The sequence below is a fragment of the Aythya marila genome (genome assembly GCF_965140915.1).
Source record: "Aythya marila genome assembly, chromosome: Z".
Lineage (NCBI taxonomy): Eukaryota > Metazoa > Chordata > Aves > Anseriformes > Anatidae > Aythya > Aythya marila.
This window is the reverse complement of record NC_139080.1, coordinates 36786839-36800061: the sequence shown is the minus strand read 5'-3', so window position 1 is coordinate 36800061 and position 13223 is coordinate 36786839. Positions and strand designations below refer to the sequence as shown.

General features: G+C 35.9%; 1 protein-coding gene across 3 annotated transcripts in view; it reads right to left on the bottom strand.

Moving 5' to 3' along the window:
• DENND4C (DENN domain containing 4C) overlaps positions 1-13223 on the bottom strand; it is a 70698-nt gene that overhangs the window by 11124 nt on the left and 46351 nt on the right. The window contains exons 20-28 of one of the 3 annotated variants that reach the window (XM_082783591.1): positions 12934-13080; positions 10608-10733; positions 9673-9813; positions 7163-8314; positions 5852-6028; positions 4548-4657; positions 2731-2906; positions 1798-1980; positions 279-468 (exon numbers count right to left, since the gene is read on the bottom strand). In XM_082783591.1, the coding sequence (XP_082639717.1) occupies positions 279-468; positions 1798-1980; positions 2731-2906; positions 4548-4657; positions 5852-6028; positions 7163-8314; positions 9673-9813; positions 10608-10733; positions 12934-13080 (2402 nt within the window). The remainder of the gene's footprint in view (positions 1-278; positions 469-1797; positions 1981-2730; positions 2907-4547; positions 4658-5851; positions 6029-7162; positions 8315-9672; positions 9814-10607; positions 10734-12933; positions 13081-13223) is intronic. The other 2 variants (XM_082783592.1, XM_082783593.1) reach the window with 2 other exon arrangements.

Here is a 13223-nt window from a genome sequence, read left to right as displayed (position 1 = left end):
TCCAATTTAGAAAAAGACAAAGAATAGCTCAGTTCTGCCACAGAGAATGCTTAAGATTAAGCAGCTATGTTTGTACCACGTACTAAAGAAGCAGACCTTGGAACTCTTTTAGACAAAAGTAAGCCAGAAGACACCAAGATTTCTTTGTTATAAGTATCTGAAAATTAGGCTTGACCATTTCTGTCCCCAGAATATTGGACAAAGCCAGTAGAAGAACTTTATTCATTGTAAGTTCATTGTATTCAATATTTTGCTGTCAACTGAGTGTACAAACTTACCACAACTTCTTGCAAACTATTTGGAAGACTAACTGTTGAAATGCCATGAGATGGTCTCTGGGAAAGATCAATGTTCTGCAGTGGACCTCCAACACTGTGGCTCCGAGTTAAAGACACTCCCCTTTTTGGTGGATTACTGGTAGATGTCTTCATTGTTCTGGGGTCTTTGCTCTGTTCTTCAGCCACATCACTATTTGGATTTTAGAAAAGAATATGCTAATATGAAACTATTCAGCATTCCTTCAGCAACAGGAAGGAAGCAGACAACGGCTGCCAAATAACAACACCAAAGCAGGTTTCTCTATCAACAAGGAATAGTATTTGCTCAGTTAGCTCCACAGTTTAGGGAAAACAAAACAAAATGACTTTCAGATCAACATGGCCCTCACACCAAAAAAAGCAGCTTAGTGTACTAAGGTTACTAAGACTTCCGTCTGAAAAATCTGCAGGAATATATATAGGCACCATTTCTCTGCTACAGCCTGTGCTTAGAAAAATACCTATGTAGATTTTGTTAACAGACAAATATCATCCTGTTTTGACTGTGTTTACTTCATTCTTTCCTTCATGTTTATTTTCTCTGAACGTTACTAACAGAACAAAGATGCTATAGGGTCTCCTGGATTGCTTGAAGTTAGTCTGTTTTTTTTGTTTAAAAATAAATAAATAGATAGATAGATATACAATATATATCTATATAAATATATCTATATATGACACCAGAGTTAAGATGTTAACATATGGCAAGTTTACCTTTCACTTAAGAGCATTAAAATTTAGAGCATTAAAATTAATTGAAGTTTTAATAGCCTAACAAAGGCCTTACCTAGAGATACTCAAGACTTCCACACTGAACAACGATGAAAAGAACCTATTCCAAGAAAATGTCAGCAAGTCCCAGCAAAAGCTTCACAATTCACGGCAGCAATATTTCAGTTCCTTTCCAACAAAACACCTTCTCCTCAATGCTTCTTTCCTTAAACTGTTCCAAAATACATGCTGTTTTTCTGAATTTTAGTTCTTTATCAATATTATTTGCCATAGAACTTGCACAATTCAAGTGTTGATCGCTCCAAAGGCTGTCTCTCAGAGACAAGTGTTGCAACAAATGTACTTATTTTCCCTATTATGCAGTGTCTTGTGTTAGATTCTAAACACAAAAGGAGGAGGAGTAATGCTGGAATTTCTGCATGTCTTTTAAAGGTGAAGGTGTTCTAACAGCACCGAGTAGAAGTTTTACCTATTAATAGCAGGCTGATACGAAAATTCAAGATCTTTATTTCTGCAGATAGTTCTATCCTTAAAATGTACTCACAGGAAATGTACTCAACTTACATGAAATTGATAATAGCATGATTACATGGGCAAAAAAATAAGCAAGGAAACAGACAATCATCAAGTTACAATTGGATTTCTCCAACATATTTAGTGCTTAAGCCAACCATCACTCTAGACTAGAGCAGAAGTATTAAAACTGTTGATACATTTCTGACAGAATTAACAATCCTGTTTTACCTACCTCTGCTCAGCTGCAGGGCTGGTTTCTTCAGCTATGGCATGGCTGGACTCTGGGTGATCAGAAAAACTGATCAAGTCAGCAACAGCTGGACTGGACAACAATTTCTGTTCCAGAGGATCCGTGGTTAATGGAGTATTACCACTCTGTAAACTATCTCCTGAGGTACTTTGCTTCAGGAAAAAGCTAAGTTACAACATGAATGGGAGAGGAGGGGAAATAGGTTAAGATGTAAGCATAGATCCAATTAAGTTAGTATTTTCCACAGTTACTTTCAAAAAGCAGAAAAAAAATAAAGAAACACAGCATTTAAAAGATTGAAAACAGAACACAAACTTCATCATATTCTCTCCATGACAACCTACGTAGGGACAGTAAATGAACACATACAGAGATTGGTTCCACAAAATAAGAATGCCTGCTTTGGAGGTATGTAGTTACAAGGGAACTTAGATTGTAATAGCTCCCATCAGTAACAATATATCAATATTAATATTGTAACATAGAGACTAAAAACTATTACTGACACAAAAACCAGGAACATAACTTGTTTTGCAAGTTTTTTGTTTGTTTGTTTTTACTTAAGTACACACACTACTGATGTTCTGTTTCAGCATTAAAGAAACAAAGAGAAAACAGACTTAATACCTTCTGTGCAGTAATGCTTAAAGAAAATACAAAAAGAGTGGTAAGAAAATGCAACCACTGTTGTCTTTTGGCTCTTTTATTATGAAACTCAACAGTTTACCTAATTTATAATTTCCTTCAGTGCAATCACAAGTGTTGCACAGTTACAATTTTAAGAACATCCAGACAAAAATACTGTGAGATATAGCTAAGAATACAGAAAAGACTGTACTGCTGTGAAATTGTTGAAAGAATACAACCATGTACAAATGCAAAGGTTGAGAAAGAAGATCTGTAAAACACACTAACCTTGCAGAGCCACGTAGGTCTTTAAATTCAACATTAAGTAAAGGTAGGAAGGTACTTTTACAAAAAGGACAGGTAGTGTTCAAGTTTGAATCATCTGGTGTCCATCCAGCCATGATTTCTTCATCATAAACCAAAGCACCACAAGCTCTACATTGAGAGCAGCTTGACATCAATACCTAAAAACAGCAAACAATGAATGCTATCAGTCTTGTTTTTAGGATTCCTTTAAAACTGGCTTTATCGGCTTAATATCTACAGGAGTTTAAAAGGTTAAGTATCAGAATGCCAGTCTGGTGATGTGAATTTATCACTGCTTACTCATCATACTCAAGAGTTACCTTTTGCTCATAACCTTCACTGTGAAAGGCTAACACTATTCTTTTTTGGTTAGATGTTCTGAAAGCTGAAAGAAGTGTTACAGAAATTGTTTGAGTAAATAACTGTCTACTTTTCTGCAAAAGAAGTTAAAAAGAAAGCTTTATAGTGGAAAAGAGGGAAAGGTAGTTCTTACCTAGTAAAAGTCTCATTACTAAACTAGCTTAAGAACTAGAGAAATGGCACTCTGAAAAAATACTGTAGTAGCTGAGAAATGGTTTATTATCTATCTTTCAACTTTCTTTTACTTTATTGTTTCATTTTCATAGGAAAAAATAAAAAGCACCACAAAAACCACAATGACAATGTTTTAGACCAACAGCAACATTGCTTTTACAATCCAGTATCCCTTATGTAAGGTAGTGCAGAAGTTTGACAAGTCTAAATCTGACAATCAAACATAAAATAAAATGACATGGGACATAACAAAAATAACACTACTGAAAGTGATTAAAGCAAATTAAGTAACCATCCCCTATGTTTTGTTTGTTATTGTTTTTTTTTTTTTTTTTTTTTTTTTTTCAAAGTTTGAAAGCATTTGCAAGCAACAACTGAAATAGAGTCATTATTCTAACACCGAGTACTGTGCTTGACTGCTTTTTCATAGCAGCCTTTATGGTACTGTTTTAGATTGGTGAGCAACACAATGTTTTTAATGCAACAACATTTTAGCTGTTGCTGACCAGTGCTCACACAACACCAAGGCCTTCCCCCCACCTTAACTCTGCCACCCCAGCAAGCAGGCTGGAGACGGGGAAGAGGTTGGGAGGGGACAGAGCAGAAGACTTTCCATCCTGTATAATGTCATGCTCACCAAAGAAAACTGGGCGGGATGGGGTGGGTAGTTTTTCCAGGCAGCTGTAGCCTAGCAAGTGCTGGTCTGCTGGTGGTGAGTAACTGAGTTTGTATCACTTGCTTTTTGTTTTATTTTTCTTTTTTCCTCTCCTCTATTCATTTGAGAAATAATATTACTTATTAAATTATCTTCATCTTGACCCTCAAGCTTTTTTTCTTGCCTCTGCCCTTCCATTTCTCCCCTCTAGCCTGGTAAGGTGGAATGAGTGAATGACAGGGTGGGGAACTTATCTAGTATGTGGGGGTCAATCTACCAAGTTATCTAGTAACAATATATGATTTTCCAAAGGGGGAAAAAAAAACTTGAAAGGAGAAAAAACTTGTTTTCTCCTCAGCTTCTACTGCACTTTAAGTTTTAAGTTTTTCCTGAATTGGCTCATCTCTCTGAGACACATAAAAACATTTGAAATGCTCTTTTTCTTTACAGCTACTGTCACACCTTCAGATAAAAGTATCAAGCCTCTCTACAGCAGAAAAATGCAAAAGTTTTATTATGGAAAATCAAACTACAGCCCAACTAAACATAGTTACTCCATGCAGACAAATCAAGTAATTATATCTTTCACTTATGAATTTATTAATCTTACCTCCATTGCATAGTTCTGGAAAATGCTGGATAAACTAGTATTATGAGAAGAGCTGAGCTCTGACTTCTCAGAATCTGGAACTTTCGTACTTCTTGGGAATGAAGCTTCACCTGTACAGAAAAGAGTGGTTTGAGTCTTCATTCAAGGAAAGAACATTCCAAAAGAAAAGCAAATTAGCAGATTTTTTAATTTTTTTTTTTTAAATCAAGACAAAGCCGTAACAGATCTCAAGAGACATATGTAGCTATTTAAATTCATTGATATTACATAATGTAAAGATATCATTTTTGTGATTAACATTCTAAATCTATTTTTGTCTAAAGAATGCAACAGACCGGTAAAAGTGAATAAAATCTGAAAACACAAAGAAAGAACAAAGAACAGCAAAGAGCAGTAAGATTGCTCAATATATATACACTCAAGAAAAGCTGTTCAATATTTCTTAAGTTATGTATCCATATGTACATAACAAACAAAAATAACACTGACAGAGACACACAGTACCACATATACCATTACTGTGATTAAGTATTCTCTGGCTTATGTTGACATAAAATAAACAACCTATCTTTGGTAAGTCTGGTATTAACGGTTATGAGTTTCACACAGGAGAAGGGGAAAAACAGTTTGAATACCAGAAGGAAATGGTTGGATTCTGTTTCAGGAAGCAAAACTATCAACATTACTTCTTCTGACAATCACAGTTAAACTTTCATTTTCAAACTCACTGACAGAGTCCTCCTGTCATGAAGAAAGTTCTTTTGCTTCTTCATGATAGTTCTATCATTAGAGTGCTACAAAGACAGTTAAACCAAACCGCAAGCTGTCCTGCAACACATTTTCCTCAAATTACGGATCAAATTTGACTGGAAATGATAGATCTGCTTCAACCAGTTTTAGTGCTGGGAACATAGATGGCGGTTTGGCATATATTCAGCATTTGTTTACCTTTATCAATTCAAATCAAGTATGCATCCAGTAACTCCTATTCCACATTAATGTGGATGTGCTGTTTTTGGAGTTTTGGTTCTACCTCCATTACTAGGCAACTATTTGCAGTTCTTGAACACAGAGGAAGTATTTTACAGTTCAATGCCTGTAGTTTTTATCAACTTTTTATACATTGAAAGAATAGATGCATTAGCTATTTGCTACTGCAAGAGAAAAGTACTTATAAAATACAAATAAAAATAAAGTAATTTCACATTATCACGCCTTCCACTGTATTAAATATATTTTTCAGACATAACAATTTTACCTGTTTGTTACATTATAAACTAAAAACAAAGGTAAAAAAATCTCACCTGCACTGTAATGCTGTCTTCCTGCATCTCCACTGCTGCTGCTGCTGCCAAGACTAGTAGTGCTTTGTGCAAGCTCATTCGCAATTAGTCCTGGGACTCCAGATCTTGATGACAGATTATCCCCTAAAATATTATCTTCAAAACCAGCAGGGAAGTTAAAGTCTGGTCGACTGTTTTCTTCCTTTAACACAAGAAGAAAAATAGCATTTTTTGTTTAGTACTTCTAGATCTATTGTTTTACTTCCATCTTTACTCTAAAAATTAAATAATTAAAGTAGCAGATTAAGACAAAATCTTGATGTAAAGATTTTTTTTTTATTATTATTATTTTTTACATATAAGATACATTTAGGCAATCCCCCCTGAAAGAGCAGATATTGGACAAAACAGAAGGATATTGGAAAAATATCCTTGACAGTTAGAATACTCAGCTGATGATCAAATTCAGAGACAAATATATTTTCTTCATGACAGGAGAAACAAGGGAATTATGCATAAATTGTGATATGGAAGACTGGCACTTCACAAAAGAAGAGGAATTATCAGGAAAAGAAAAAAGGTCTGAGTTCAATTCTGAGGAAAGATCTTAAGATAGAAATGAAATATACCAGTAGATCCAACAGTGACACAGTCACTAAGACACACAGGAAGCTATAAAATAAAACAATAAAGATATTAAAAAAAACAGGAAGTTGTGGATATGGGTAAGAAAGAAAAAATAAATAAATAAAAGTTAAAAATAAATTAAGGGGATTATGATGTGCCCTTAACAAAAATTCTAAGGAACAGATCAATATAACAAAGATACTCAGGAAAACCTAGCTCATGTGAAAAAAAAAAAAGTACACCAGTTGAGTTTTCATTGTCATAGGCCAAAAAAGTAAAGAAAAATCTTTTCTACATTTAATAGAAAAGATAGTAACATCAGTTACATCTGTTTAAAGTAGAAATAAAGCTGAACAGCTGTTTCCTCTCTTCTCATCTCTTATGGAGATAGGGAAAAGAGGAAGAATTTGAAAAAGGAAACAAGAAGCTGTCTAAACAGCCTGAAGAGAGAAGACAAATGCTTAGAGAGCAAAACACCAGATAAAGGGGTTTATCAGATCAAAACAGACACATCAGATTTAATCAGATTAAAACACACACACGCACACACCAAGCGCGCTTACATAGGAACTGCAACATTTTCTTTCCAAATACCTGAAGACCAGATCCAGAACTCATGCTGTCCTTTACTTCTTTCAGCTTTAATACTATTTAGGAAGTAGCACTCTAACTTTGTCTACCTTAATTTTTCATACTGAAAAATACTTGCCTCATCATCTGAGTAGTTATACACCGAAGTTACAACTCCCCACATCTTACTGGCCACATTAGCAGCCTGTTTCATGCCTGATTTCAGAACATCCATTTTTGGTCCAGACAGTATATTGTCTAACTTCAGATTGGATAAAGTCGTTACAACTGATCCTAAGGAGCCATGTGGAGAAGAACGACCCAGTCCTGTCAAAGATGAAGAGCGCTCCTTTTGAACCCGTGGATGCATTTGTTGTTTTGGTCGCCCAGTAAATGTCTTGGATCTGGAGACAGAAGGACTTCTGCGATTTTCATAGGACTCAGACGATGGTGGTATGGAATCCAAAGGCAGGCTTGACCTCCGCTCCTGGGAGTGACCAGGTGTACCAGGGGCTTCTACTTCCCTAGCTGGCTTGTGCAGTTCCATGCTGGGAAACTTACTGCCTAGCGGGTTCTTGAGATTCATATAGCTTTCTATTTCATCTGCCAAATTGCGTGCTGCAACTGGTGACACCAGCTTTTCCTCTGGTTCAGGGAGTCTTGGTTGGATGCTGTCAGTAGCCAGCAAAGATAAAGGATCCAAGCCTACTTCAACATCTTCCCTTTCGACAGGCTTAACCACTCCATAAAAGCTATTCCTTTTAGGAGTTGCATCTTTGGATTCTGTTTTCTGTTTTTTGGACTCAGCTAACTGTTCAGTGTTCACTTCTTCCACACTGGATGCATTTTCATCTCTTCCGTTCTCAAAATGCTCCTGCCCTTCCCCAGGTTCTTCCAGCACTGGTGAAGTTCTGTGCTCTAATTCCCAATCACTATCAGTCACACGACTCCAAGAGCCACCTTTGCCAGACACCTGCTGGTCAACAGCACTATCAAAACTGTGGGATTTATTCATATGACAAGGTGAAGTTTTGGCTCCAGACAAAGCTGCTGTTAAAATCTTGGCATCTGCTCCCATCATTATCGCTATTTCTCTAGAATGCAAGTCCAAGCTCCCTTTTTTCAGCAGCATTCCTGCCCTGCTTTCACTGCTGAAACTGCAGCTTCTCTCTGAAAACAGCTTCTGCCTCTTCTGTCCTTTTTCACTTATTTTCTTTGTAGAAACATCACCAAAGACTACATCTTCAATTGAATCCTGAGTTATGAATAGCGGGCTTGAAGCAGTTTCTAGAAGAGAAAAGGCATTACATATGGTATACGTAGCCATCAAGACTGTTTCTTTCCTGAAGTTATGTGGCCTCCTTATCACTGAGAAGACTGGGGGTGCCACAAATCTCAAAGTATCAATTAAAAAGTTTAACACTGATACTATTAAGTTATTTTACTGGCTGCAAAGGCATTCAGCAGATGAAAAATCCTCTACTCTTTTTGACTCTCTGAATGAAAAGTTTTCTGGCTTCTACCTCCCTTCCACATGCCACCTCAGAGCAGAAAGTAGGTACTACATCCATGAATGAAGAGAAATTATAATTAAAGATATACTTTATTTTTTTCTCTCTCCCAGAGCTACGTTCACAGATGTATACATCAAACTTCATAGTTCATTCAGGTTCTGAATATAAGTATCCTGTGTGTGCACGACACAGAAGCATACTTTTGCTTATGACATATACATATGTGAAAGAACATAATATCTTACATATACTGTATTTAACTAATCCAGTAAATGTTCCCATTTACCCAGGGCAATATATGCCTAGAAAGCTGTGTTACCCAGGCAAAAAGGCTGACCTTAATTATCTCTGTAAGGAGGGTATTTCTATGAGGATGCCAACAGAGGACCAGATGCACCATATCCACTGCTTGAGAATGCTTGAATCTGATATTGATGCTGCTTCTTGACAACTCATTAGTTTTCATAATGGTCAGAAAGGTTCTGAGTAAGTTCTTGTCTGAGACTTACTGCTCTGCTATCAAACTACATGCCAACTGCCCTCTTAAAAGTCTCTGCTGTTTTGTCACTAATCACTGAAGCTGAACTACATTACCTTAGTTAAGGACAGGCACAAAGGTAGGGAAAAAAAAATATGTGCCCCAATATTTGGATCTCATATATCCTTGTCTTCCTCATCATAAAGATCCAGAGATGTAAATAAATTTTATATGTCACAAAGAAGATGTGTACTGTTCCCAGATTATACATTGGCAGCAAGCGCCACTGGATATATAATAGAATCATAGCCATACATGACTTGTCCAAGATCAGTGAGGTTTAGGTGACCAAAAGTCAAGAGTAGAGACCCTAATTCTCCTGTTTTTCTGGTATATTACCAAAATACACTCAGTATGGTACAAGAAAAATCTTGATTTCAATCTACTCAACCGTAATAATTTTCAACCTTAGAGTCCACAGGTACTTTTTAAGGCACCTAAAAACAATAATAGTGGGAAAAAAAGATAATGGTGGAAAGCAAATGTTTTGTAAGACATTTGCACCTCTTTTTTTTTTCCATTAAATAGAATCTAAGAGGTTAAAAACATTAAGCTCAAGACTTCAAGAAGATCATCTTCACCCAGTGACTCACCACCACTGTTTTTCCTTCCACTGCTATCAAAAATGCCAGATGGAACTTTGACGATGCTGTTACCCCAGGAAGGTGTGTCTGTTGGACTATGAGTCTCTATATTCAGCTGTTTATTTTCATCAGATTCCTGAATGCAAACCTCTAAAATTAAGAAAATGTGAACTTCAGTTAATTTAACTAAATAACTATATTTACACTGTTATTGAAAACAAATAATCAAGCACTGTTCCCTTACACAGTTACAATCTAAAGAATCAATCCTACCAGGTACCTCCAGCATTTCCTGGAAGTAGTATCTCATGAGATGACAATAGGTGGTATTACAGAGAAAGCGTGTAGCTATTCACAAGGTTATGGCATGTGCCAGCTTCATCCTTTGGTATATTTTTAGCTAACCGAAGTAGAGCAGTGACAGCAGTTCTCAGTTTTGTTTTGTTTTGTGCAGGGCTATTTGTTTAATGATAATATCAGAGGCCCTAATAACAACGATATGAAATAGACTCAGTAATGAAAAACAAAATACAGAAGAACTAAGGACAAAATCTGAAAAGAAGACAGGAGATGATCATATTTCCTACAGTGGGGATGAGCTTGTAGGAGTAAGTAGTGCCTCTTATTAGGCTAACTGGTAGAGCTTTAAAAATGTTCATGTGTTTAAATATAAAAATTAGACAAATGGAATATAAAATACTGTATGTCCTAGCGCATCTCCAATTTTTTGATCTATATGAAGTTGGTCAAACAAAATACTATTTTTATGTAGATATATTCCACTGTTATTATCTAGTATACAGTAGAAGTCCAGCAGATTCTATCATGCTGAATTTTGACCTTGACAACATTATGAATTCAATGCATTAGTTATTTATGGTAGTCTAATGGATGAAGTAAATTTATTTTACAAGTCTTCGTCAATATAAACATGAATACTTAACCTTCTATTAGCTCTTCAGCTTTAGAAGAAATGTCTGTCTCCATTTGTGTTTCAGTTGCAAGAAGACTATCTCCGTCATCCTTTAAAAGTTCATCCTTGGATCCATAGCCCTGGTCTGACTGACCACCTGTTCAAAAGGAATGCAAACACTTGCCTCCAACTTCCTTTCTAAATTTGTTGTTTTTCAGTAAGAAAGTAAGTTATTTGCACTGAAATTCATTCTTTCATTCTGTTTTGCCACAAAAGTTCAGGGTAAGAATCACCAAAATGTCTCATCTGTGTACAGATCTACTTGGTGATGTTGACAGCAGAGACAAATAGAGTTTTCAATGCATATTTTCTTTTAAAATTTACATTATATTATTGTGATATTACAAGTGTTATCCCCCCCGAATAGTACAGTGACTAACTAATTTTCCTGCAGTGTGTCTCCCTTCATTCCTTTCCCCTTTCAGTAACATCAAATATTTCATTGCTGTGCAAGGTAAATTCTAAAATGATCTACAAAAGTTACACATGTACAACAGTAATTAAGTCAGCTTCTAACAATGAATACATCCATGAAAACTATTCTGCTATAAATTGTGCTATGTCTTTGTGCCAAAGTACAAACTATAGAATGTAACAGAAAAAAAGCAAAAACATGTATTTTAAAAGAGGTGTTCCTCCATGACAGCATTTACACTTGATATCTATAACTCATTCTTTGAAAAAGTAATTTTTTTTTTCAAAAAAATCTACTAAAGAAACAATCAAAAACCACTCTTTTTTGTTAACTTTTATCATAAGTGATGCTGTACATGCAAAAATACACAAATACTATAAGGGACATATCCCACAGCAGCATGTTAAAACATGCCTCAGCTTACCTATTACAACACCTGACAGTATTTAAAAAGATCGAAGCATATGTTACTGAGTATTATATGAAAGGTATTAGAAGGCTCCATAAAACTTGAAAGACAGACGTTATTTATCTAAAGTACATATTATCACTTTTTTTTTTTTTTTTTTTTTTTTTTTTTTTTACCAATGCAGAGCAAACAGACTTTTTAATTTAATTTTTCTAAGTGGTCATCAATAAACAAATTTGTCTACTGTGTAAGATAACCTTTCATACACATAATTCACTCTGACATTCTTTGGTCCTTATTTTCTCCCTATCATCAATTCAGTGATGTTAGTCTCTGTGGTTTGCGCTGAAGTGAAAATATCCTATCAATAAATGGGCAAATTACCTGCAGAAGTAATATTCAAGGGTAGAATTAAATCACACGTGCATCCAAGGCTTCACACCATATAAAGTCTGCACCCCACACCATGATAGTCAAGGACAAATGCAGCACCCGAGAGACAGCAAAGAACAAAAAGCAGAGCAACAAAGAGCAGAAAGAAGGAAAGTTCAGTAATCTAGGCAGGCATATCAGATGAAGAACAGGAATCAGACTCAAAGTTATCTTTAAAGGAGGACTTGAGATATTAAATATCATGAAGAATGTGCAAGAACCATTTGTACAGTAAGTATTGAGGTAAACAGAAAGGAAGCTTAGTTGAGACTGTGCATAGGTAATATGTAATCAGTACTAAGGCAGACACTAAGAACGATGAGTTTTGTATTGCCATCTCAAGTAGTTAACTTTCTGTGCACTCATTTCACTCCAGTTTGGCCTAGAAGAGTGCATGCCACATTCAGTTTTTCCCCAGCTTATCAACTGTCTTTCCATATGTACAGGGTGTCTTATGTGTGGTTCTGATCATTTTTGTATTCATTCTCAAATCAGGAAAACACTGGTGAGAAGCCTGAATATGGCTTTTAGAAGCACGGTTTACTATGACCAAACGTAACATACTAATTCTAGAAATGCAAATTAGACCATCCTGGATCAAAAGATGATCAACAAAGAGCAACATTTCAAAACATTACCTTCTAATCACCTCAGCAACTTTCACTCTTTTCCTTTAACACTGATGAAGATTTTACTCAGACTATTCATTTATACGAATAAATAATAATACGCAGAAATCAAAGACTTATGTCAGAGGCTTTATACCTTTTATAACAACTAGCACAAAAAGTAAAGTTCATGAGACCACAGCAAGACATTTAGCTTAAGAGTACTTCTGCTACTGTTCACTCTAAATTATAGAAGCTGCATGAACTGTGGTAAAGCAGAGACTGTATTTCTTCACATAGATCAACTCCATGCTTCATTCTCTACAGCCTCAGGAGGGGAACATGGTGGCAGTGGAGGGGAAATCAACAGGAAAACAGAAAATTTTTGCCTTTTGGGGGATTGTTAGTAGTGAAACCCAGCAGAATCTAGTACCTGTGCTAGAGTGATTATCATTGGAATCAAGCCTGACTAAGTCACTGACGAAGAGAGTGTGCTCCCCACTGTTAGCATCATTAGAACTATCCACGCTACCATGGCTCACCATGTCCCCATCACTTCCACCCGTGGTATTCCGCAGAGCTAAAGACATGAATGAGAGCTGGTTAGTAAGAGAGGATTTAAAATTTCAGGTTTTCAAATACATCTAGCCTCTTCAGACAACAGTAAATACTTTTGCTTGCACATATAAAATGAGAATATGGAATTATAGCAACAGAACTTAG